We start from the raw sequence: 27925 nt of genomic DNA on the forward strand, positions 1-27925 counted from the left end.
TTTAAAATAATAATAATAAAGATTGTTATTATTACTGGATATGAAGAGTGAAAGACTAACCTGGGTTAGCATAGAATACAAAAACACTATTTTCTTTTATCTAATTTATTTTCTCACTTTATGATTTTAATTTTTTAATAGTTTTTTTCCTGAGTTACCCCCTTCATGTTTTTTTCTTCATCTATTTAATTTTACTTGTTTATCTGTTTATTCATCCACTACATTATAAAAGTTAACTTTGGCTCACACCAGACTCCTGACATTGTCCCAGTATGTTAATAGAGACCTTCTCAAAACCTTACATTCAAGAATATGATAGTGGGGGCCTCCCTGGTGGCGCAGTGGTTAAGAGTCCGCCTGCCGATGCAGGGGATACGGGTTCGTGCCCCGGGCTGGGAGGATCCCATATGCCGCGGAGCGGCTGGGCCCGTGAGCCATGGCCGCTGGGCCTGCGCGTCCGGAGCCTGTGCTCCGCAACGGGAGAGGCCACAACAGTGAGAGGCCCACATACCGCAAAAAGAAAAAAAAAAAAAAAAGAATATGATAGTGGGGCTTCCCTGGTGGCGCAGTGTTTGAGAGTCCGCCTGCCGATGCAGGGAACTCCTGTAAATTCAACACTTTTCATTAAGACTTTATTCTTTTAGAGCAGTTGTAGGTTCACGACAAGTTTGAGGGGATGGTACAGAGATTCCCATATACCCCCCTCCCACTCATGATAGCCTCCCCCATTATCTACATCCTCCACCAGAGTGGTACATTTGTTACAACTGATGAACCTACATTGACACATCATCACCCAAAGTCCATACTTTATAAGTTCAATTTTTGATAAGTTGAATGACAGGTGCCTGTGGAACTTCCAAGTGGAGACGTCTAGTAGGCTGTAGGGTGTAAATGTCTGTAGTTCATGAGACAATTCTGGGATGGAGATATAGATTTGGGAATCATCCACACAGGGTAATTCAAATAATGGGCATGGATAAGCCAAGTCAAGTGTTTAAGGAGCAGCACAGTGGCTAATACTGTTCAAGGTTCTTTCTCTTTCTCTTTTCTGTAGTTAGTGTATTAATTATCTGTTGCGGTGTTTACCCCAAAACTCAGTGACTTAAAACAACAGCTATTTGGGACTTCCCTGATGGCCCAGTGGTTAAGAATCTGCACTTCCACTGCAGGTGGCTTGTGTCAGATCCCTGGTCTGGGAACCAAGATCCTGAATGCCGCGTGGTGTGGCCAAAAACAGAACAAAACAAAACAAAACAAAAACCCAGCAGCTATTATCTCAGTGTCTGTTGGTCATTAATCTGGGCACAGTTTAGTTGGGTGCCTCTGCCTCAAAGTCTGTCCCAAACCTGCAGTCAAGATGTTTAGACAGGGATGCAAGCATTTCAAGGCATACATAGTACTACAAAGCTCATTTAATAAAAAAAAGATGAAAAATCCAGCATATCCTAACTGTGGTTACACTCTGTGACTTCCAAGGCTAAGTGAGAAGAGGCCATGCAGCTTCTATCAGTCTAATTCTTGGGATACTCAACTTCGAAACCCAGCTGCTGTGCTGTGAGGAAGCTCAGGCCACAGGAGAGGCTATGTAAATGTGTTCCAGCTGATAGTTCCCACAGAGGGCCTAGCTGACAGCCACCATGTGTCCGCATGTTAGTAAGGAAGCCTCAGGATCTCAGGATCTATCTATTCCTGGTACATACTTTCCACTAGTTCTCCTTCTTTCAACTCCATCTTTGCCACATCGTTGTCACTAAGAGGAAATGAAGAAATAATAAGGGTAAAGTGCTTAGAACAGTGCCTGACACATAACACCCAGTTACCATTAGCTACTATTAAGATTATTTTAGAAGGTTTTATTGCTTTTATTACTTTGATCTTCGTTGCCTAACGAAGAAATAAAGCAAAAATTCCAAATCTAGTGGATTAATTCTTTTCCCTTCAGCGCCCCATCTGCTTACTGACGTAACTAGCTCTTCACCTAGAATTAATTACATCTTTGCGCTCGTTTGCCCGTCTGAAACCAGGGGATATATGGCTCGTGCACTAGGACAGCCTTAGGACCTAGACTGATGTCTGGGGCGTGGCTGTTGAGACGTGAACAGGCCTAGATGAGGCGGGCGCAGGTGAGAAGGGTAGAACCCAATTAGGAGACCTCCGACCTGTAAATCAGTGTGGTCTCTCTACTTCCTAGGCAACCTCAGGCAAGGACTCCCTGTCTCACGGTTCCGTTTCCCCTTCTGCAGAAAAAGTAATTTATTATTTGTGGTGCTTCCTCTGTCACAGGGTTGCTGTGAAGACCCTGAGGTAGGATGTCGGAGAGAGAACAGTCCGTTATTACAAGCCTGAAGCCTCAGAAATGGGAGGGAGAGAGGAAAGGGAGTCACGTGACAAACTCGGTCCTCCCAGGCCTCCGAGAGTTTGCCCTAGAACGTCTCATTTCTATGGTAGATGGCGCTAGAATTTCCGGGGCAAAGAATTTGCTCTTCCGGAGTAATTGCTACCGCTTCCGGGGCGGGACGCGGCGAACTGAGATTGCTGTGCTTTAGTTCGCTACTGACTCGTTTCTCTACGCTCCTTGTTGCAATGAGCTTTCTTAAAAGTTTCCCGCCGCCTGGGTCGGCTGAGGGGCTCCGGCAGCAGCAGCCAGATACTGAGGCCGTGCTGAACGGGAAAAGCCTCGGCACCGGCACCCTTTATATCGCTGAGAGGTAGGGTCTCTGGTCCCGAGTGCTGGCTTCCTGCGCGCCTCCTTCCCCCCGGGCGCGGGCGGTGCGGAGGAGCGGGGCGACACCACGACCTCTGGGGCTGCGGGGCGGGGAAGCGCGTGCTCCGCGTTCCCTTGGGGGTGCTTCTGCTGGGGTAAGATTCGACTGTTCCAGTGTCGTTTCCTCGGAGCCTTTTTTTCTCCTCATTCATTATGCTTTTCACCCGCCTGTTTACCGGAGGTCTGGTGGGGTGTTGCTCTTTATTCAAGGTCTCATTTTAAGGTTTTGAGTTTCCAGGCCCTGAGTTAGAGTCATCAGTGTGCCTGCCTTCTCGATGAACAGGAGAGGGAGGTGTTGCCCTGAGCAGGATATGTAGGTTTAGAGCAGATTATGCGGTATTTTTAAAGTTTGGTTAAGGAGTATAGGTTTTCTTCTGTAGGTATGGGTGGGGAGAGGAACACCTTCAACGCCACGCATGTTGGGGTTATATCCAGAAAGACCTGACTCTCATTTTCATTCCTAGAAGGAATTGCCCTTTTGTTTGGGTACCTGGGGCACTTTGTACTTTCACAGTCAGATAGACTTGTCTTAAATGTTGAGATTGTAGAATAGAGGTTCCCATTTCCATTATATACGGTTTCATTCATCTTCAGGCCAACAGTGACACATTGAATCCTTCTGTCCTTCACATCTTTCTGACTTCTGCATCAGTTTTGTCTACATCCAGAGAAAATTCTCTGCTTCTAAGAGGTCACATGATTATATTGGACCCACACAGATAATCCAGGATAATGCCTCTATTTTATTGTCAACTGATTAGTAATCTAAATTACATACACAAAGTCCCTTTTGCCTTGTAACATAACACATTCACAGGTTTGACACCAAGGGGATATTGGAGTCATGGGGGCCAAAATTCTGACTACCACAGAGGGCACAAAAAGATGTAAAGAACCCTTGGTTTATAAGGAAATCTAGTCACTGAGCAAAGCTTAGGCTTTTGGCCAGTCACTGAGATAGGAAATATGGAGGGGAGGAAAAGCAAGTGTGGGGAATGAGTTTGGTCTGTATATGTGTGGATTAGTTGCACATATGAGCATGTTTCTTGGGAGAGTGGTGTTAAAGATGGATAGATTAGATACCCAAGAAGAGAAGAGGACCAAGGGTAGAACCTTGGGGACACATCTACACTAAGAGGTAGGTTATAGAAGAGACTTGAGAAAAGAGAGAGGAGCAGTCAAATAAAATCATATCTGAAAAGTACCTATTGGGTATTGACAAGGAGACCTTCAGTGATCTTGGAAGAGCAATTTCTTTTAAGGGGTGGAAAGTGGAACACAGATATGTTCCTAGCCCCTACTCAATCCCCTTTTTCTCCATGGCTTCTCTGTGTGTTCACTCTTCTATAATATAAATCCTGTTTTGGGAAGGTCCTATACTTGTCTTTCCATTTGGAAAAATTTCAAACCTAAAGAAGAGTTTGCAAGCGTTGTTAATTAATACCCGTGGCTCCTTTGCAAAGATCCATCATTTGTTAACATTTTGCCACATTTACCTCTTTCTCTTTTTTTTCTGAGCTTTTTGAGAGTTGCAGACATGTCATCACTTCACATGTAAATACTTGAGCAAAAATCTAAGAATAGGGCTTCCCTGGTGGCGCAGTGGTTGAGAGTCCGCCTGCCGATACAGGGGACACGGGTTCGTGTCCCGGTCCGGGAAGATCCCACATGCCACGGAGCGGCTGGGCCCGTGAGCCATGGCCGCTGAGCCTGCGCGTCCAGAGCCTGTGCTCCGCAACGGGAGAGGCCACAACAGTGAGAGGCCCGCGTACCGCAAAAAAAAAAAAAAAAAAAAAAATCGAAAAATAAGGACATTCTCTTGTATAACCACAATACAGTTATCACACTGAGGAAGTACAAACTCCTTTTTAGCTCTTATCTGTTTAAAAAATTTACTTATTTCAACTTTTCACTAACAAATCTTTTCTTTTTTTTTTTTTTGCGGTACGCGGGCCTCTCACTGCTGTGGCCTCTCCCACTGCGGAGCACAGGCTCCGGACGCGCAGGCTCAGCGGCCATGGCTCACGGGCCCAGTCGCTCCGTGGCATGTGGGATCTTCCCGGACCGGGACACGAACCCGTGTCCCCTGCATTGGCAGGCGGACTCTCAACCACTGCGCCACCAGGGAAGCCCCCAAATCTTTTAATTTAAGAAACTATTTTTATAAAATATACATACAAAAAGAATATAAATTATAAATATATGGTTTAGGAATTATAATTAAACTAACACCTGCATAACACCTCCAGGTTAAGAATAGAATATTACCACTACCTTGGACACTGTTGTTCATCCCTCTACTGATTGTTAGCTTTACCTCCTTGGTCTCTTTCCCTTTTTGTTCTTTCCCACCTAGCATTTCCAAATCTTGATAGACTCAAGATCTCGACAAACTGGGAAGGCTTCCTAGAGGATGTGACAAATGAGGATTAACAGTCAGGTGAATGAGGTGGGGCTAAGAGGAAACATTCTAATTAGAAGAAACAGAATGTTCAGAGGCAATGGTGAGAAACAGTATTGTGTGTGCCAGGGTATATATCTGTGTGCACACATGCACACACACAGTTCAGTTCTTCACCTGAGGGACCGAGGGAGAAAGAGTGGAAACATAATAAAGCTGGAGAAGGAGGGAGTCATGTTTATGAGCTTAGTTTATAGCCCAAAGGTTTTGCGGAAACTATTTTAGGATTTTAGGCAAAGAGGAACAGGGTCTGATTTGGTTTTAGGTAGTTTTTCAGATGTGTATTGAGAGATTTAGAACTCTTGGGCTTATTTTCAAAGCTTAGTTTTCATAGAAAGTTGACTTTTTTCCAAATAAGGAAGGGAACAGAGGCATGAATCATTCAAAATAGATCATTTGAAACAAGTGAAATAAAATATTTATTAAATTAAAAATAGGTATCTTAAACTTATAAGTTATGCTCTTTTTATATCTTATTCCAAAATTAATTTAAAACCAAATAATTAAGCCAGCCCAAATTCAAGATCCCTCTTACCTTTCTGTCCCGTGTTTCTCCCCATGCCAGCAATAAAGTACAGTGATATTCTTCTGCAGAAGCATTGGAGATTAGCAAAACATTCCTCTGCGTCTTTACTGGCTTCCTGATTCTTGATTTTCCCTTATGTGACTCATGGTTTCTTTGGGACTGGGCATAGTTAGATATTTTGGTTTTGAGGGCTTTTCTTCTAGAACATATGAAAAGAGAATAAATAAAAATGAAACCTTAGTAATCAGAGTGAACGTTGCTTTTAACTGAAACTCTCTTCTGTAGAGTACATAATCCATGTTCCTATATAAGATCATGAGAGCTCCATAGGAAATGCTGTGGTGAGGTAGCATTTGTGTTCTGCCAGCAGTAAGGAACTACAGAGTAATTATTATGTGCTTTTTAAAGTGAAAGCCATAATTTATAGGCACTGAATCTATGCTTATATTTCAGTTTTTCCATCTCCTAATTGAATCATTAAAGAAAGTTTTGTGGCTTTGGTATTTCAAATCATTTTGGACACCGAAATTTGGAATACTCCTTTCTCACTTGTGATAATGCCAGGGGGTTACTGAGCTGAGAAAAAGGAGTTTATTTGCTTAAAGTAATACAGTTTTAGTAAGGGACTGGCAATATTTCTGTGATACATGAGCACTATTTCTTCTCCACATTAAGAGGAAAGCAGTGGAGGAAAGGCCCATAGAACACGCACAATCCAATTACAATAATAAAATCTATTTCTTTGGACCCAATGGGATGAGTCATTCTGGAAAATCATTTGTAGAGCTTTTACCACTTTAAGCATCTTAAGATTTATCACTTTAAGCTTCCCAGGTTTTCTTTTTCTCTTTTTTTAATAAGCATGTTGAATGGAAATCTTTGTAAAGGACAGTGCATAATTTTTTGCTTTTCCTTTTTTTTAGTGTACAGTTCCTTATGTTTTAGTGTATTTACAGAGTTGTACAGTTTTACCACAATCTAATTCTTCCTTTGCTTTTTTTTTTTTTTTTTGCGGTACGCGGGCCTCTCACTGTTGTGGCCTCTCCCGTTGCGGAGCACAGGCTCCGGACGCGCAGGCTCAGCGGCCATGGCTCACGGGCCCAGCCGCTCCGCGGCATATGGGATCCCCCCGGACCGGGGCACGAACCCATATCCCCTGCATCGGCAGGCGGACTCTCAACCACTGCGCCACCAGGGAGGCCCTCTTCCTTTGCTTTTGATAAGTGAGGGTCAAATGTTACACACTTATGCTATTAGACGTTGATTTCCTTTAGGGACTAAGGTATAAAGTTCAACCTCGCCTTACATCGGATATGAATGCTCTCAGACTGCTGTACTGTCATTGTTCCTGCACAAGGGAGTCCTAGGTTCTACTATTGTATTTGTTTTTGCTTCATTAGAAATAAGACCACCAGGCTTGTTAGAGTTGTATAGAAAATAGCACGATATGGGGGTTTTATTGCGTTAACCTCTTTTTAAAAGAAAAGCTTCATTGAGATAATTTACATAGCATGCAATCCATGTATTTGAAGTATACAATTAAATGTTTTTTAATCTATTTACAGAGTTGTGCAGCCATCAACACAATTTTATTTATTTTTAATTTTTAATTAATTTATTTTTTTTGGCAACGCCACGCAGCTTGTGGGATCTTAGTTCCCCGACCAGGGATTGAACCGGGCCCTGGCAGTGAAAGTGACTAGTCCTAACCACTGGATCGCCAGGGAATTTCCAACACAATCAATTTTAGAATATTTTCATTCCCCCTGCAAAAACTGACACCCATTAGCAGTCACTTTCTATTTTCCTCCAGCCCTGTGCAACCACTATATTGCATTAACATTTTTTTGTGGTTTCTTAAGCATCTTTTTCCTACTTTTTTTCCTGCTAAGTGGTGAAGTATTACCAAAAAATTAGCCAGTCCTTGCTCAAAACTCAAACTACAGATTTTCTTGATATATTTCCTTTGTTATACCAATAAAATATTTGCATTAGACCACTTTTGAGGGAAAACTAGATGTTGCTTATTTGTGGCTTTCTGTTAAAGCTGCAGAATAAATGAAAGGCTTCATAAAGTCTGCCTTTCAGTGTGATGATTATTTTCCAGCTTGTGGTTGATTACAGCCATTTCATGTGTATATCATTTAATGTAGGATTAGTGGAGAAATTAGTGATTTCTAGGTATTTATTGGATACTTACATGCTAAGCACTATGGTAGTGGTTTTGAAGAATGTTAAATAAAAGAATATGACAAGTTTTGTCGAGTAGCTCACGTTCTGTCAGGGTACATATAAGAATCTTTACCACAGAGTTAGGTGCTCAATAGTATATTACTGAGCATAAGTACAGTTTAGAAAAAGAAGAGGTCATTATGGACTGGAATAATTGTAGGGAGGGCTCTTGGAGAGGCTGAGACTTATTCAAATGAAGAGGATTTGCAAAAGCAAAAAAGGTGCCTGAAGACATTCCAAATACGAACAAGCATAAAAAGGCATAGAAACACACAGTCACTTTTCTGTGACTTAAGAAAAATTGCATTTCAAATCTGTGTGAATAGAAGAAAATAAACTATAACAGAATTGGTCTTAAAGAAATTCAATTCCTGCTGTTGAATTTTCTTATTTTAGGAATATTTCTAAACAGTATGCTTGAATTTATTCACATGTATAAAAGTGTCCAAGCTGAACTTTTATAAACCTTAGGACATTAAATTAGGATTTAAGTTCTGAAAATAATCTACTTAAAACATGTTTTTCAGCCGCCTGTCTTGGTTAGATGGCTCTGGATTAGGATTCTCACTGGAATACCCCACCATTAGTTTGCATGCGGTGTCCAGGGACCTAAATGCCTATCCACGAGAGCATTTGTATGTTATGGTGAATGCCAAATTTGGAGGTATGTATGGTATTATTTAACCTTGAGCTTCCTTTGGTAGTATATTATATTTCAAAAAGCAGTCTCTGATCATAATCAATGTAATGATCAATTGACTTATTTTGGATAATACTTTCTTAAGCAAAATTTCAGCACAGTAAAATAATTTGGCCTTTTTAAAAAATATTTATTTATTTATTTTTGACTGTGTTGGGTCTTTGTTGCTGCACATGGGCTTCCTCTAGTTGCGGCTAGCGGGGCCTCCTCTTTGCTGTGGTGCGTGGGCTTCTCATTGCAGTGGCTTCACTTGTCGCGGAGCACGGGCTCTAGGTGCGCAGGCCCAGTAGTTGTGGCGCACGGGCTTAGTTGTTCTGCGGCATGTGGATCTTCCCGGACCAGGGATCGTACCCATGTCCCCTGCATTGGCAGGCAGATTCTTATCCACTGTGCCACCAGGGAAGCCCATGGGCACTGCCTTGTATTTTCTGTATACTTGCACTTAGAATTATTTAGCTATTGTGCGTTTGTATGTCTAGTTTTTCCTCTTGAGTTTAACTGTTTATTCTTTCTCTTTGTAAAGACATTTACATTTGGCATCCTTAGAGGCTTGGATCAGTGTACTTTGCTTCTAAGAGTTTAGGATAGAACATGTTTTGTTTTGTTACAGAAATGGTTCTCAATGGTGGACATGTTGCCCTCCCCCCGTATTTGGCAATGACAGTTTGATTGTCATGACTAGAGGTGGAGAGAAGTGCTACTGGCATCTAGTTAGAGGCCAGGGATGGTACTAAGCATCCTACAATGCATAGGACAGGCTCCCACAACAAAGCATTAACCAGTCCTAATGTCAGTAGTGCCGTGGTTGAGAAACCCTAGGGTGCAGGATTCCCAAGTCTTGCATAAAATACAAAGATTCGTAAAAAGCTAGTGTAGGGCCTCCCTGGTGGCGCAAGTGGTTGAGAGTCCGCCTGCCGATGCAGGGGATATGGGTTCGTGCCCCGGTCTGGGAGGATCCCATATGCCGCGGAGCGGCTGGGCCCGTGAGCCATGGCCGCTGGGCCTGCGCGTCCGGAGCCTGTGCTCCGCAACGGGGGAGGCCACAACAGTGAGAGGCCCGCATACCGCAAAAAAAAAAAAAAAAAAAAAAAAAAAAAAAAGCTAGTGTAGTTGATGAAAGAAGAAGCAAGAAAGATTTAAAAAATCCATTTATTTAGGCTGTCCACAATAAGTTGTAAGAATTCTGAATGAAAAACAAGTTAGGCACGACATAGAATCTTGTGCTTGATTTTTGTAAGTTTAACTAAATAAGAAGTTTATATATTATATTGTGTTAGTTTAATATGTTCATCTTTTGTAGAAATGAACTTAGGGGTTGAAAGGACAATTGTCACATCTTTAGTAAACTTTTTCTTTTAAAATAGTGGGTTGCTTTTCTTTGAAATAGCACATAAGAGACAATCCCATGAGTTTGCCTGTTGAGCTATTGCTCCTTCAATGTGAGATTTTAATATGGTTTCAGATATAAGATGAACATTTATATTGTTATACAGGTGTGGATCCTATTTTCCCAGCCTTTGTTCCTCTGGTCCTGATTCAGACTTTTTTTTTCTCTTTGGCTTACCTCTATTAACCTCTAAAGTGGACCATCAGCTTATTGTTGAGAACGTTAGATGATTTTTAAAATGACTAAAAATACATTCCCATTTTTGAAAATTTAGAAAGTTTTACGGAGACAGAGTATGGCACACACTACTATGATCTAGCATGAGATGATGAGTGTTTGTCATGGTAGTATTTTCTTTTCCTAATTGTAAAAATGCTATATTACATTTCTGTTTACTGCCTTCAGATAGATTCCTGCAGATATAAAAGAAGGTGTTAATTAATAGTAGTTACGTCTAGGGAGAGGACTAGAGGGTAGGGACTTTTTCCTTTGAATCCGTCTTGACTCTTACTTATTTTTATACCAGCATGAATTACTTTTTTTTTTAATTTTTATTGGAGTATAGTTGCTTTAAAATGTTGTGTTAGTTTCTGCTGTAACAGCAAAGTGAATCAGTTATATGTATACATATATACATAGATTTTTTTAGATTTCCTTCCCATTTAGGTCACCACAGAGCACTGGGTACAGTTCCCTGTGCTATACAGTAGGTTCTCATTAGTTATTTATTTTATATATAGTAGTGTATATATGTCAATCCCAATCTCCCAATTCATCCCACTCCCCCTCCGCCCTTGGTATCTGTAAGTTTGTTCTTTACATCTGTCTCTATTTCTGCTTTGCAAATAAGTTCATCTGTACCATTTTTCTAGATTCCACATACAAGCGATATTATACGATATTTGTTTTTCTTTCTGACTTATTTCACTCTGTATGACAGTCTCTAGGTCTATCCACGTCTCTGCAAATGTCACTATTTTGTTCCTTTTTATGGCTGAGTATATTCCATTGTATATATATACCACATCTTCTTTATCCATTCCTCTGTTGATAGACATTTAGGTTGCTTCTGTGTCCTGGCTATTGTAAATAGTGCTGCAGTGAACATTGTGTGCATGTATCTCTTTGCATTACGGCTTTCTCTAGGTATATGCCCAGGAGTGGGATTGCTGGGTCTGAATTACTTCTGTAATTTGAAAAGTGATATCCATTCAGTTATAGAATAATAGTTACAATATGATACTATTCTGTTTTTTTAAATGCATTGAAAAAGTTTGGTAGTACCATAATGTATTCAACTACTTAGAATTATTTGGAACTCTCCAATATTTTTGTATTTTACTTTTTACAGAAGACACCTCTATTATATTTGACAATTTAATAACATTAGAAACAGGATAGAAAACGTCCTATTAAATCTATTTAAAACTGCTAACAGTGGCCATTTAAATTTTTTTCCTTTTTTGCTTATCTGTATTTTTTCATTATTCTGCAGTGAACTTGTATGACTTATAAAAGGTAAAAAAAATTTAGTGGATAACCCCTTATTATTGATTCCTATGAGTAGAATTGCTGCATTAAAGGTAAATATTTTTAAAGCTCTTAACATATATTGTCAAGTTGCTTTCCAGAAAGTTTATACTTTCAGTACCTCTCTACCTTATCTTCGTCTATATGGAGAATTAATATTTTTTTTCAAAATGGTAACTGTAATATGCTAAACAAAAGTTATATATATATATATATTATTTTTTTTTGGCAGTACGCGGGCCTCTCACTGTTGTGGCCTCTCCCGTTACGGAGCACAGGCTCCAGTCGTGCAGGCTCAGCGGCCATGGCTCACGGGCCCAACCGCTCTGCGGCATGTGGGATCCTCCCGGACTGGGGCACGAACCCGTGTCCCCTGCATCGGCAGGCAGACTCTCAACCACTGCGCCACCAGGGAAGCCCCAAAAGTTATATTTTTAAGATGATTGGTTGAACATGTTTTGGTGGTTTTGGGGTCTTTTTAAGTGTTTTATTGACCTTTTTAAAAAAAGTTATTATTATGCAGTAATTCAAACATTGAAGAGTACAGAATAATAAAAAATTTCCATTATTTAATATCCAGTGTAGATTCTAACATTTTTCATAATTACTCTAGTCTAAAAGAAATAAAACTATATTAATACTACAGAAATCTTTTTTGTATCCCTCCCCATTTCGTTCTTAACTCTGTCTCCAGAGTTCATCTTAAAGATGGTGTGTGTCCTTCTTGTCTATGCTTTTAGATTTTTACTGAATATGTATATACCCATAAGCACTATAATGGTTCTCTTTTGTGTTTAAATTTTTAATGTAAGTGGTATTATATATATTCTGCAACGAGCTCTTTCACTCACTTATATTTTAAAATCTCTTCATTTTGGTACATATAAATCACATTTATTCACTTTCAGCTGCTATCTCTCAAACATAGTATGACCAGGTTACAATACATCTATTTCCTTTTTTTAATTAACATTTATTTTTTATGTTTTCTATAGTACATATAGTAGTTCAGTAAACATTCATGTACAGACTCCTTGTGTACATAATATGTACTTAAATGAGCAATTTCTGGGTAGTAGGATAAACACATGTCTGGAATGGTTTTAGCAATTTCTACTTCCACCAGCAGCATGTCCTAGTTCTCTTTATTGAACATTTGTATTTTTTTCTTGCCAACAGACTTTGTTAATTTATCTTTTGGGTCAGTTAACTTTCATGGGCCTTAGTTTTCTCATCTGTAAATTGTTGGTGATGAATCACATCAGTGGTTTACAAACTGCTGCTGAACCCCTTGCTTCAAGGTGAAAGAAGCAGACATGACAATGGAACTCTACTTGATAGAGGCCTGACTGTACAGGTTTCCTCACCCCCACCATGACGTTGGGGCTTGGAATCCCTAGGACTCAAAGTATAGTGTGACTAGACCAGAGAGACTATCCAGAGTCTTTTTTAGCTCTAAAATAACAATGTTCTTATAATTTGAAGTAAAAAATTGCAGTACTGAGATATATCAGTAAGCATCCTTTAAGAGATTCTTTTAGGCTTCTATTTTTGAAAACAAATAACATCATTAAAAAGCTATTTTTTTATTCCCTTTCTAGAAGAATCAAAAGAATCTGTTGCTGATGAAGAAGAGGAAGACAGTGATGACGATATTGAACCTATTGCTGAATTTAGGTTTGTGCCTAGTGATAGATCAGCCTGTGAGTATTCTGTGGAGTTGATTCTCTTCCCTTTAAGTACGAAGCATTCCCTCATCCCTCCCCCCACACACTTAGCTTTACCCTCATTACCTCTGTTCTGTTGCTTTTTCTTCATTTTAGCATCTGTAATATCATTGAGGACCAGATAACTATTAATATAAAGATTGTGAATGAAGTGATAGTACAGTAGATGCCATGTTGCCTGGTATGTTTTGTGAGTGAAGGAATATGTTAGTTTTATGGACTTGATGCTGTTGACTGTGAATCTCACTGGATAGAGGACAGAGGACTCATGGCATTTCCAAAGTGGAAGATGCCAGGATAGCTGGAAAGAGCCCTGCCAGCTGAGGGGCTTCACCCTGAGGCCAGTGGTCTGACACTTTTTTTTAGAAAAATCCAGCCAGGCATGAAGGGATGTCAATAATGTTTCAAAATGAACTCTTATTATTTTGTGGTGTGTCCATTGCTATCAAGCACTTTTCAAGATTGATTCTCCTTGGAATTTGGGGTTTTATAAATGTTGTGACCCTAGTATACCTCTTGTCTACTCATTAAATTTATTTGCCCTGATGGTTATTTTATTAAATTTTTATTGTACATTGGTCAGAAAAAAATTAATTAGGAATTTTTAATTTACTTGTTCAGTGGAGGCCATGTTCACTGCAATGTGTGAATGCCAGGCTTTGCATCCAGATCCTGAGGATGAAGATTCAGATGATTACGATGGAGAAGAATACGATGTGGAAGCACATGGTTAGTGAAGTGGATTTTTTTAAGTGTTTGTGTATGTGTTTCATTTTAAGCATCTATTTGTATAGGATATGGGATTATAGTTCTTTATATCTCTAAGTATCCATATAGCTTGGTTTTTAATTAAAGCGAATGGCACAATTCATGTCTAAGCCAAATTAGAAAATTTCATGGGTTTCCGAGGCTTGAGAGCAAAAAATAGACATTATTCAGGGGAGAAAGTGGATAGAGATAAATGGAAGGAAAGAAAATGATAGGATAGCTGGTAGTCGGGAGAGTCTTTTAAGTTGATCAAGTTGCTCTCAGAAAACAAACCTTCTCTCTCCATTGCTTGGAACCTGTATCATCTACATCTTTAACATATTCCATCAAACACCTCATTGCCAAAGTAATTTCTTTTTCCCAGAACCATACTTGATTTATCTAAGAATATCTCCCTTTACCTCCCCAGAGCATAATGCAGTCACTAGCTTGGTGTAGAGTCTTGTTACTTGAGGTGCCTGCTGTTCTCTTTTCTTTTTCCCACTGGTCTCATGTATACAAGTTTGGCTCTCTAAAGCGTTTTCCTCCATATGTACCACTTCCTGGCCTGAGAACACTCATTTCTGGGATTCCCCTTTATATATCTAAATGCATTCTCATCTTTGCTGAGATTTTGGGGTAATTAAAATTTTTTTTAAATAAATTTATTTGTTTTGGCTGCATCGGGTCTTCGTTGATGCACGTGGGCTTTCTCTAGTTGCGGCGAGTGGGAGCTGCTCTTCATTGGGGTGCGCGAGCTTCTCATTGCAGTGGCTTCTTCTGTTGCGGAGCACTGGCTCTAGGCGTGCGGGCTCGGTAGTTGTGGCTCACGGGCTCTAGAGCACAGGCTCAGTAGTTGTGGCACACAGGCTTAGTTGCTCCACGGCATGTGGGATCTTCCCGGACCAGGGCTCAAACCCGTGTCCCCTGCATTAGCAGGCGGATTCTTAACCACTGTGCCACCAGGGAAGTCCCAATTTAATTTTTTTAATCCTGTACTTTACAGAATTTCTGATGTTTTTAAAATTAATTAATTAACTTTTGGCTGCGTTGGGTCTTAGTTGTGGTGTGTGGGCTTTTCTCTAGTTGTGGCGCGTGGGCTTCTCTCTTGTTGTGGCACACAGGCTCCAGAGTGCACTGGCTCATTAGTTGCAGTGCACGAGCTCTCTAGTTGAGGCATGCGGGCTCTCTAGTTGTGGGGTGCAGGCTCAGTAGTTGCAGTGCATGGACTTAGTTACCCTGCGGTATATGGGATCTTAGTTCCCTGACCAGGGATCGAACCAGCGTCCTCTGCGTTGCAAGATGGATTCTTAACCACTGGACCACCAGGGAAGTCCTCAGAATTTCTGATTTTTTAAAAGGAGCATGTATTTTAATCAGTAAAAAACACTCATGTGTAAAATTCCCACCTTGGGATAATCCAAGACTCCCTAACCTTAGGAACACCCTCTTTTCCTTCTAGTCTCTGGACATTTGATTCTTTGGGAATTGCTGTTTACTGGCTTGTTATGTCTTGGAATCCCTTCTCATCATAGAGAGTAGAGACATTTTCTTTGTATCTCTGTCTTCAACAGATGGCTGATATATGTATGTTAAATGAATGTTGAGTGTTTTCCTGGGAGCCTTTTTTCATTTTAGCTTACTTTCAGTAAGTACATTATTGATTATCTTTTTTTTTCTAATTGTTTTTTAGTAGCTTAAAAGCTTTTTATTTATTTAGAACAAGGGCAGGGGGACATCCCTACATTTTATACCTATGAAGAAGGATTATCCCATTTAACAGCAGAAGGCCAAGCCACACTGGAGAGATTAGAAGGAATGCTTTCTCAGTCTGTGAGCAGCCAGTATAACATGGCTGGAGTCCGGACAGAAGATTCAATAAGAGATTATGAAGGTGAGTACACAGAATTAACTCTTTATAGCATAGGAAGCAAACATAGAATTACATAGAATGGGAATTCTATGTAAAAAATTTTTTTTAACTTTTTTCCCTAACTACAAAGATAATCTATGTTCATAGTCAAAAAATTTTTAATGGGCACAGGCAAAGAAGAAATGAAAAATCAAGTAGAATTCTAATTGAGAGACATCTGTTACTTTCCTGCTGCATATCTTTCCAGTCTTTTTGTTTGCTTGCTTATGTAAGTGTATGTGCAGGCACACGTTGATGCTGCCATTTTAATTTTTTAAATGAATTCCTGCATGATTATGTGCAAAACTAGTCAGTTGATTAAGAGGGCTAGACAGCATTCAGGAAACTTGGGTTTTCTTTTAGTGACAGACATTTGAACCTTACACTAGTGGCTTTAACTGTTTGTTTCATTTGTCTCATATTTGTAAGCCACTTTGTAAATATTTTACCTACTAGACTGGTTCCCTTTTCTACGTGTCCTATTTCAATTAGAATCTTAACGTATTTCTTTTGACTTAGCCTTTACCATTTTTTCCCTTATCCAGTCCAATACTGAGTTCTATGGATTTTTGACTTAGCCTTTACCATTTTTTCCCTTATCCAGTCCAATACTGAGTTCTATGGATTTTTGACTTAGCCTTTACCATTTTTTCCCTTATCCAGTCCAATACTGAGTTCTATGGATTTTTCCTTTCAATGACTTTTCAGATCTCTTTGCTATAATTACTGCTGTCCTTCACACCTAGGCCCTTTTCTTCTCACACTGGATTTACAATAGTAAATTTTTTGCCTCAGTCATTCCTTCCTCCAGCTCATTGTACCATATTAATCTTCTGAGAACACTGTGTGTCATCCCTGTATAAGGATGTCCCCTCAGTGATTGTCTGATACTCACCATATGAAGTTCAAACTCTTCTCTCTGACTCTGAAGAGACAGCTGTGTCTCTGCCCCACTTGTCTTCAGTCTTGTTCCTACTACCCTCAATAAAATTTAGATAGTGCTCTTATTTGCCAGGTCCTGATTCAAGCACATTATATATATTTGCTCATTGAATCCTTCCAAGAACCCTCTGGTAGATGCTGTTATGATCCCCATTTTACAGATGAAGAAACTGAGGCACAGAAAGGTCACATAACTTGATTGAGGGCACATAGCTAGTAAGTGGTAAGAGGATTAAATGAACTAATATGCAAAAACAATATGCCAGGCACTGTTGTGAGCATTTCTTGCATCTTATATGTATTCATTTCAGTATTTTATGTTGCTGCGCAGTCTTAATACTTCTAATTTTTAGTGATGCAGAGTGTTCTTAAAGAGGGTTACCATAGTTTTTCTTTTATTGGTACATTTAAGTTTCTCTCATAATGTTGTGATCAGTATCTCCATGCACATAGCATTCTGACCTGGGGGTCCTGAAGTTCTGGGATATTTAATTTGGAAAAACTTAGGTTTTGGGTCACACTGTTTTTCCTTATGTCTCCTCTCCATTTTAAGCCCTAGATGGTGAGCCTCCAACACAGACTTCAGGGTGAGATGGCTCAGGTGATGTCTAGTGCTCTGCCAAACTCTTAGCTGAAAGAATTCAAGATATTACTTTTTTTATTATAATGATTAACTGAAGAGTACCCTTGGACATTGAAAAATCTTTCATCACTGAAGGTTTTTTGTTGTTTTTAATTGTAAAATTCCTTATTTGATGCTTTGTAGCAAGTGATTTTAAGGTCACAAACACTTGTTGCTAAAGTGAGATTTGTGGACTTGTATTCCTAAGCCTCATTAGTGTATGGAGACTTGCCTATATATAAAACTTCTTCAGCCTGTACCATTCTCTATCTTCTAAAGTCCTGGGTACCCATATCACTCTTTTGCCATTTATTTATTTGACCTGTGCATTTTCTTTTTTTTTTTTTTTTTTTGCTGTACGCGGGCCTCTCACTGCTGTGGCCTCTCCCGTTGCGGAGCACAGGCTCCGGACACATAGGCCCCGCGGCCATGGCTCGCGGGCCCAGCCGCTCCGCGGCATGTGGGATCCTCCGGGATCGGGGCACGAACCCGTGTCCCCTGCATCGGCAGGCGGACTCTCAACCACTGCGCCACCAGGGAGGCCCTGCATTTTCTTTTTTTTAATTTATTTTTAAAATAAAAATTGTATATATTCAAGGTGTACAACATGATGTTTAGATATATACAAGGTGAAATTTCTACTGCTGGCATTTCAGTGCTTTGTGTGTTTATTTATGTAAGAGGTGTTTGTTGAGCTACAGTGCCAGGTACAGAGAATACAGGAGTGCTCAAGAGAGATGCGGTTATATCTATCAATGACAATCTAGTGGAGAGAAAAATAAATTAACTAATTAGGTAGTTATAGTACATTGTGATACAGCATTGAGATATAGGGGAGACTTGAGGAAGTGTGGAATCAGAGACTGGGCCTGTCACTCAGCTTGGATAGTCAGGGAGAGATTCAAACTTCATGGAGTAAGTGACATTTAAGCCAGAATCTAAAGATGAATAAAAATGAACCAAGTGAAGAGGGATTGCATACAGTTTGGGGAGAGAGGCAGGTAAAGGGATCAGTCATGTGCAAAGGTTGAAGAGACCATTTAGCTTTGGGGAATTGAAAGTTCATATGTCTGGAACTCTGAGTGTGAAGGGTAGTTATTATAGCAACAGATAAAGGTGGAGTAGTGAACTGGGCTGTATATTAAAGGAACTTGAAAGCTGTGTTAACGAATTTCAACTTATGCGTAGGTCATTGGGAAACCATTGAAGAATTTTAGTTTGATTAGTGTTTCAGAAGATGACTTTGGCTATGATACAAAAAATGAATTGCAGAGGGAAATACTAGAGGAAAGAAGAGAAACCCTGTTAAGTACTTTATGATTTAAATTAGATAAGAGATAGTGGCCTAAATTACGGAGTGGCAGTGCACGTCAAAAGACAACAGATTATGCTCCGCAACAGGAGAGGCCACAGCAGTGAGAAGCCCACGTACCACCAAAAAAAAAAAGACAACAGATTTGAGAGATATTTAACAGATAGAAGCAACAGAAGTTAGAGGCATGGTAGGGGTTTCTGGGTTGGGCAGGTAAAAGGTATCCTTTTGCAAGACTCTTTGGAGAGAGAAGCATTTTCTACGTGGAAAGATGATGAATTAAGTGTTGTTTTTGCATGCCCTGCTGGATATCAAGGTGGTGGTGTGCCAGTGGGCTGCGGGCAGAAGCCAGTCTGTGGTGGGCTAAAGAGTTGAGGGGTGAGTGGGAAGTGAAGAAGTGGAGAAAGCAGCTTTAGGCAACTCTTTCCAGAGGGCCTTTTTTTTTTTCTTGTCCTCCCCCCTCCTTTTTTTTTCAATGAGATAAGAAAAAGAGATAAATAAGAACCTCGCTCTACTTATTTAGTCTTCTCTCCTGAATTATGTTGTAAGCTTATGAAGATAGGACTTCATATCATAAAGTCACACAGTAAACACCTAGCACTGTTCTGTGAAGAGAGAACAATGGATGCTTACTGCATTTGAAAGTCCCTACCTAGTGTTCTTTCAGTGTTCAGGTTGAGAATTGCGAAGTAAATGTTAAATATATAGACTAATTTTAACTTGGCCTAAATCCACAGGTGGCATTTTTCTTTCTCAGTTTGTTCCTTGGTACTTTTAATTTTCAAAAGAGAAAGAAACTGCAACTCCTACAAGCAGGGAGCACTAGCTTCCTTCTGGTCTAACTATGAGCTGAATCTTTACCTATCTGAAGTGCTTAGTAGACTGTTGCTCAGTGGTTAATTTTTTCTTCAGATGGGATGGAGGTAGATACTACACCAACAGTTGCTGGACAGTTTGAGGATGCAGATGTTGATCACTGAAAATGATTGATGCTGCTTTAGGGTGAGTAGTTTATTTTCTCCCTTGTCACTGAACATGAAAATCATGTGAAATAATTGATTTTTATTTTCATAATTGAGGAGAACTCTATAAAATTAGCAGTTGTGGAGAAATGTTAGTTATCCATTTATGAAATTATTTAAAATTGTGTAGGTTTTTTCCCTAAGAAATCAAGACCTGCCAACATGGTGGTGTTCAGGTTAACATTTATTGAGCACTTATTACATGCCAAGCACTATGCTAGGCATTGAGAGTACATGGAAGAATAAGACATACCCATCTTCAGTGAATCAGGAGAAGGACATTACCCTTTGTTCAGAAACAAAGATCTCCCTGGTTGGCTCAGGTGGGAACAACAGAGCCTGAGGTCATGTCCTGCTCTGCTCAGTCACCTTTTCCCACTTGTGATGTTTGAAACCTTAACATACTCATCAAAAAACACAAAGCAGAGATTTGCTGCAACTCACTACTTTTCAGTTGAGGGAGGAAGTAGAAGTCATTCCAACCTGAGTTTAAGCCTTGAATCATAATCTTGTATCAGTTTCCCTCGTTTTGAATGTAATGGAGGACCAAGGTCCTGGGCACTTCAGTGTTAAAGGCTGATTTGCCAAACCATATCAAGTCCACATACAGTTGCCCAAAAGCTATCATTTCCCAAGTTGCTTCATTCCTGCTTTTCTTGAGGGACATGAGTTCACTGCCAATTTTCTCTCCTCTGACACACTCTCATGAGCTTTGCCTGAAGTTTGTTCCTGACTGTTTACTTGTTACATGCTACTCTGAGAAATAAATTGTCCTTTGTCAGTTTGAGTATCTCAACTATATGTTAAATACTAGCTGAAGGTCGTATAGCTAGTTTATATCATACTGAGCTAGGATTAGCAATTAGCAACGCTTCCTTTAAAAACTCTAAGATCAGGAATACCCTGGCAGTCCAGCAGTTGGGACTCTGTGTTTTCACCGCCGAGGGCCTGGGTTTGATCCTGTCCGGGAACTAAGATCCCACAAGCTGTACAGCATGGCCAAAAAAAAAAGAAAAAAACCTCTTAAGATTTTTACACTGTTAAATTGTTGTTCCACTGTCCCCTTTACAATGTCCTTCTACTGCTGACCTTAGAGCATTTTCTTGAATACTAGCTGTTTTCCATTCTTTGAGTACTTATACCCAGGTCCTTTGTTTCATTAAAGCATATAGTAATAACATGGCAAGATTTATGTATTTTGGCTTTGAGTTTTATACCATTGTCAGTCATCCAATTAGGTTGTAAGATCCCTTGTTTTTCAAGTTCCATTTACCTTCCAGATTATTGCCATTGTGAATATAGCATCGCTTCTTATAGTAACCATGAATTGTGATAATGGATCTCTGCCTTCCTCTTAGATGCCAGTGGAACTATTAGAAAATAATCTTAAGAGTTCTGTGATTTAATATCTCTTTCTTTAAATATTTATTTCCACAACATTTACTTCTGTCATTGGTAGCCATATAGTCTAAAATCAGCAATGTCTCCTCTGCAGTTAGCTAAAATCATGTGTTCACGTTGCTGGAGCTCTGTTAACATTAATTTTCAGATCTCACAGTTCCAGATGTCAGTATTTCACTATTCTCCTTCATGGGAAATCTTTCAGTACCAATATAAGTCTTCTTCCCTTATTTCTCAGATTCTTATTTATTACATTCTTTACAGCATATGGGTTTTTTCAGTAACTTATATTGAAACTGGAAAACAGATGTTTTGATCTGGCTTTAACATATTTCTTCTTGAAAACAGACTATTCAGAGAACACCAACTACTCTACTAATAAGATTGAGAAACTTATTTGGTATGTCACTAATGGTTACACAAATGGCATGTTACAGCATTTTCCTGGCGAGGATTCTTTGTAATGCAATTTTATGGTGAAATAACTGTAAAATAGCCCAAACTTTCTAATGAGCTGATGATTTGTTTTCCGTTCATTTTGTGCTACAGCTGGAGGAGAGAGATACTTTATTCATAAAGTTTATATAAGTTCTTCATCTGGATAATTGACCTCAATTCCAAACAATGTCTGTAAATTTTTAATCATTTAAAATTACATTTGCTTTTGAGGAGTGAACAAGGAATAATTAGAGTGTGTATGCAACTATTAAAAATTTCAAGATAATGGAACTAGGACCTCTCAGTGCATGAGATAGGGTGGAGGGGAAGGCACATGAATAGTGGAATCACAACTCTACCACGTACCAGCTGTGTGCCTTTGGACAGGCGTATAACTTCTCTAATTCTCAGTTACCTCTTCTGAAAAATGAGGATGATAGTAAATACCTGGCAGGATTGTTGCAAAGACTGAGATATAATATATCTAAGTCCCTGGCACTCTTGACTAGGCATTTAATAAATTAGCTATTATTATTATAAACACTGTAAACCTTTTGTTTTTCAGATTCTGCTCATAACTGTAGGAGAGAACTTGGTGCCTCTTCCACTGTGGAGTGGGTATTGATGAAAGTCTTTTTCCTTCTCCAAAACTTACCTGAACCAGTTCTTTCTTGAGACAGATTATACTGAGACAACAAGTTGTCGCCAGCACAAGAAACTATGACCTTTATTAACAAAGGTGAATTAACTTAACCAAGAGGGTATTTGTAGTTTATCATTTACTCCAAAACTTTGTGTCTAGGTGTACCCTCTGTAGGCTTATAATTCCTGCCTTCACTATATGCATCCTCATAACCTAGCAGGACTACATGGTGGAAATGCACTGGCACTTGAAGGTGTAGGTAGACTGCATGGGAAAGAGGGGCTGAATACAAGATATACACCTTAGGGCCTAAGAATAACCTCACTCCTTAAAAAAAGAAAAACAGAGATCTCAGATAAATCCTGGCCTATGCACAGTCTCCGCAGGAATAAAGGTCTTTTTCTTTTTACTAATTGGGAACCCAGATTAATTAACTCTAGGGAGCCTCTTCAGAAACAGCCCAGCCACACATACTACCACTAGCACAAGTGCTTTTGCCTAGCCTTTGCTCCTTTCACCATGTTTCACCAGTCTGTTCTCTTATAACCTCTTAGGTTATATCCTTTCATTCCCAACCTCTTAGGTCAGTTTCTGTAAAAGAACAAGTGAAATTGGGGTGAAGTTCTCAAAGTACTTCAGATAATTGTTTTGTCTTTGTAATAGCTTAACAAATAAATCTAGGTTTTCTATATTATTGTGCTCTTATTCTTTTTTTTTTAATTAATTTTTATTGGAGTATGGTTGCTTTACACTGTTGTGTTAGCCTCCACTGCACAACAGAATGAATCGGCCATACACATACAGATATCCCCTCCCTTTTGGACTTCCCTCCCATTTTCATTCTTGACTAAAACCATTAATGAGAAATGTTTCTTAAAAAATTAGTGTTGGCAAAAACTGAGACTCTTGTTGGTCTTATTTTTGTTTGACTTTTGTTGGGAATATGAACATGAAATAAGTAAGAAAATGTATAGTTAGAGCTTCAGGCAAATGTTTAGTAGGGCAAGGTCATAACACATTTCAAAGGGATTTCTGCTTCCACTTGAATCAGGAGTAATTTCTCAGGGCATACTTTTCAACTCTCAGTTTCCTATTTTCACAGACACCTGGATAGTTATCAGGATGATTTGTAATTACAGGTTTATACTTGGACTTTATGACCTTAAAAATAGGTTAGGAAAGCTATTCACAGTTACTTGCCTAATTAGTGACTAGTGTGTCACCACTAAGCCCAGTGTTCTTTTCAGCACTTTTACTTGGTTTCCCTCATCTTGCATGGTAGACTGAAAAAAACGAATATTCTTTTTCCTGACCAGACTCTCATAAATACTGAATTTGTTACAACAAACAAATAATAAAGGTCGCTTGGAAATGGGAACTGAAATTTACTGAGACCTCTGTACTGTTCTGGGTTCTTTACATGCATTATGCGTATAATATTCTTAACCACCTTATGAGGTATAGGTGCTTTTATGATCCCACTTTAGAGATGAGGAAACTGAGTTACAGGGAGAGGTAAAGTAACGCTTGAGGTCACATAGATAGGGAGCTGTGATTTTTAAGCCTATGCTCCCAAATACCATTCAGCCTTACCATCTACCACCAGCTGAAAGGAAGCACATTTTCTTTTTACTGCAGGGTTTTCAGTGTTAAAATTTCAATAGACAGCACAGGAAGTTCGCAAATTTCTCTGCTACCAATCTCAGCAGCACTCATAATTCTATGCTAGACGTTTATCCATTCTTCAGTAAGCAGTCCGGGTACTCTTATGGGCTAATCTTAGCAATTCTATTTGAATTCCTTTTTAAAGTCATGCTTACATACTTGTAATCATGACTTCTGGTGAAACATAAAGTGCTCTTTGATAACATATCAACAAAATGTTGAGATTCTGTGCACTGTGTTTCCTGTAGGCACTGCTGCGGTCAGCCTGGTATTGTGGATAATGCAGTCAGCTAAGATGCAGGAGACCAAGCATTTAGTTCTGACTTGGCAGACAAGATATTTAACCTCTCTGGACCTACTTCCTCATCTTTGTAAAATGAGAGGACTAGACTTTCAAAGTCTAAATGACTTTAAAATAGTCAACTGTAACATTCTGTAATAGTCGGCAGGTGTACCCATAGCTTTGAGAAAATAAGAGAAGAAAAGATCAGGTCACACGTTTTAAAAATAAAATTCATAATGATCAGCAAGCCAACATTTCTTGATTCTATTTGAACTTAATTTTAGGGTTGTTGGAATTGTTTTGTTTACTGCTTCTTGGTGTAGAGGAAATTTTAAGAAAAGACATAGACGTTCTCCCCCCATAGCTAGGGTTAGTGGTCGTCTGATCTAAGTTCTATTGTTTAAAAATGTATTCATAGGCCTCCCTGGTGGCGCAAGTGGTTGAGAGTCCGCCTGCCGATGCAGGGGATACGGGTTCGTGCCCCGGTCTGGGAGGATCCCATATGCCGCGGAGCGGCTGGGCCCGTGAGCCATGGCCGCTGAGCCTGCGCGTCCGGAGCCTGCGCGTCCGGAGCCTGTGCTCCGCGACGGGGGAGGCCACAACAGTGAGAGGCCCGCATACCGCAAAAAAAAAAAAAATGTATTCATTAAAATATCCCAGTGGATGATAGGCTTGTTTAAATGTTTGTTGATTATGTATTTTTAGATCTTGTTGGGATCTTGCCGGTATTGTTAAAGATGAGGGATTATGCACAGATGATCATAGTATATGGCCCTTTATTTTTAGAAGACAAGTGTGATTACTCATTGTTCAGAGAAATTTTAGATATTTAGATAAAATTTTATTTATCTGCAGGATTTCAGATAGAATCACACTATATAGTTAATTGTCATACAAATCATATTTTTAAAGTATTTCTAGAATGGGTGAATCTACATCTGGTACCCATCTTCTGTGGCTAATAGATAGTAATTAAAATCTGAGAAAATCCCTTGTGAGGGTTCTAATAGAATTATTGCCATCCCTTGACAAAGAAGCTGAAATTGAAAAATACTTTCACTAGCATCTCGCTCTGTCTGCTCATATCTACGTAAATAAAATCAATATCTAATGTCGGGGACTTAATAACTTCAGATGAGAAATCAGGACAACTTTGGGGAGAGCAGTGAACTTAGAATTGTTTTTAGCACAATTTTAAGAACATAAAATAGAAATACATAACTTGGATGAGAAGGCTAATAAAAATGTATACAGGCTAATTCTTCTTAGGATTTTATTTTTGGATTATTTTGAAGATTGTATGAATCACTAACAACAGTGTCTAGAAGATGATGCAATAAATGTTATTACCAATAGTAGTTAGTTCTTTCTATAACAGAAAGAAGCAGCTACAAATGTAATGTTAACTCAGCTCTTAGAATACATCTGAGATGCCTGATATTTAAAATTCCACTGAGCAATTAAAACAGATGTGATAAAATTATGCATTTTTCTCGAAGGACCTTCAGGCCTTCACTGCAGGTCTCTACCCTTGCTCTACAAACAGCTCCGATGTACTTGCTCATCTAGTTTCTAGGCATGTAACAGGTTAGAAAAGGAGAAAAGGGGTGGTTGCCTCAGGCATATCAATAGCAGCAGTAAACAGCTGACAGAATTATGAAGAAAAGCAAATATGTATTACCCCAAAATATAGCAGTCTAAGCCTTCATAGCGTGTAATGCAAATATGAGAGTAGTGTAGCAATTTATGTTCATAAAAGTATGACCAAAATTATCAGCCTAAATTCTGGTTGTAAATATCCAAATCTGGCTAATTTAAGCAGAAAAAAAAAAAAGCAAAAGGCTATCTGGTAGCTCAAAAAATGGACATGAAAGCTGAAATAAACCAGGCTCAGAAAAAGGTTAGGAACTAGGATTGGTTTACATAAGATGTTGTGATTCCTCTGGGTGTTAGACTGATTGAATTGCTTCTGTGTCTTTGAGTCACCACAGGGTCCTGGTTGGCACTGTGTGTGTTGCCAGAAGACAGGACTATCTGGCCCTTTCAGCTTCTGTAGTGAGAGGGCACTGCCCCTGCCCAGATTCTCACAGTGGTGGATTATCCCAAATAGAAAGGATGCTTGGATGCTGGCTTGCAAAAATTTACAGCTGTCTACTGCATCCCCAAACCTTAAAAAACAAACAAACAGAGACAACAACAACAAAAACTATAAATTGGGGTTGTACGTAATTAAAGTTAAGAAAGGTTTTTATAGAAACTGAGGGACATACTATTGATATTTGTCAAAGCTTAAAGTGCACATGAGAGACCCAGAGACTTCACTGAAAGGAATTTATCTAAAAGATAAATTTGCACATTAGGAAAAGTCATAAGCGCAAGGATATTAATTGCAACTTTATTTGTAAAAGACTGAAAACAACCTCAATGTCTATAGTTAATTTAAGCCTGGGTCAATTATTTACAGTACCTCTGTACAATAGAAAACTGTATCCCTTAAGAAAATTGGTTAGAGGGAAGAGATATGGGAACATATGTATATGTATAACTGATTCATTTTGTTATAAAGCAGAAACTAACACACCATTGTAAAGCAATTATACTCCAATAAAGATGCTTAAAAAAAAAAGGTGAGATACAATGTACCAATAATGAATAAGCTCCAAGATACATTAGATTAAAAACAAGACACAGAGATATTTGTATAGAAGAAAAGGGGCTGGAGGTTACAATGGGGATTATATGTATCATGTGCATATACATGATGCATAAGAAAGTTGTTTGGGGGAGAAGTAGGGGACTGGGGTAGGAGGGAGACTTGAGGTTTTTTTCTGTGTTCGTGGGTTGAATTGTGTCCCCTCAAAACGATATGTTGAAGTCGTGACCTCCAGCATCTCAGAATGTGACTTTATTTGGACATAGGGTCTTTACAGAGGTGATCAAGTTAAAATGAAGTCACTCGGATGGGCCCTAATGTAATATTTACTGGTGTCCTTATCAGAAGGGAGAATTTGGACACAGAGACAGACGTGGCAGAGGGAAAGCCATGTGAAGGTGGGGGGTTGTAGTGATGCATGTACAAGCAGAGGAATGCCTGAGGCTACCCGAAGCTAGGAGAGAGGTCTGGAACAGATGCTTCCCTAGTGCCTTTAAGAGGGATCATGGCTCTGCGGACACCTTGCTTGGACTTGTGACCTCCAGAACTGTGAGAGAATAAATTTCTGATATTCTAAACCACCTAGTTTATGGTACTTTGTTATGGTGGTACTAGAAAACTAACACATCTCCTGCATGGTCATAATTTTTATCTGAGGAAGAGGGATCTGGGCTGTATATCGTAGTTTAGAGTTTCAAAGAATTAAAAAATTTACAATTATTCATTGTTTAAATGCAGAACTCTGCAGGTAAAGGAAAAGTTGGTTATCATTACCTAACTTTACAAATAATTTGTTTTCTGAAATATTCGGGGCATATTTTAAAAGATTAATGTAACCTAGACAATATTATACTTAGTGGAATAAGTCAGAAAAAGACCAATACTACATGATATCGCTTCTATGTAGAATCTAAAAATAATACAAATGAATGTATATGCGAAACAGAAACAGACT

General features: G+C 39.2%; 1 protein-coding gene across 2 annotated transcripts; it reads left to right on the top strand.

Moving 5' to 3' along the window:
- The first annotated feature begins 2517 nt into the window (after positions 1 to 2517).
- CLNS1A (chloride nucleotide-sensitive channel 1A) lies at positions 2518 to 27551 on the top strand. Of its 2 annotated transcripts, XM_060104144.1 has the most exons (7): positions 2518 to 2711; positions 8514 to 8650; positions 13205 to 13306; positions 13952 to 14059; positions 15798 to 15971; positions 19778 to 19867; positions 22292 to 27551. In XM_060104144.1, exons 1-6 carry the CDS (start codon positions 2587 to 2589, stop codon positions 19843 to 19845), a joined length of 714 nt encoding a protein of 237 aa, XP_059960127.1. In that variant the 5' UTR covers positions 2518 to 2586; the 3' UTR covers positions 19846 to 19867; positions 22292 to 27551. The 2 variants fall into 2 exon arrangements, with proteins under 2 accessions (XP_059960127.1, XP_059960128.1); XM_060104145.1 differs by lacking the exon at positions 15798 to 15971.
- Positions 27552 to 27925: the final 374 nt, after the last annotated feature.

This window comes from Mesoplodon densirostris, chromosome 7, assembly GCF_025265405.1.
Source record: "Mesoplodon densirostris isolate mMesDen1 chromosome 7, mMesDen1 primary haplotype, whole genome shotgun sequence".
Taxonomy (NCBI): Eukaryota; Metazoa; Chordata; class Mammalia; order Artiodactyla; family Ziphiidae; genus Mesoplodon; species Mesoplodon densirostris.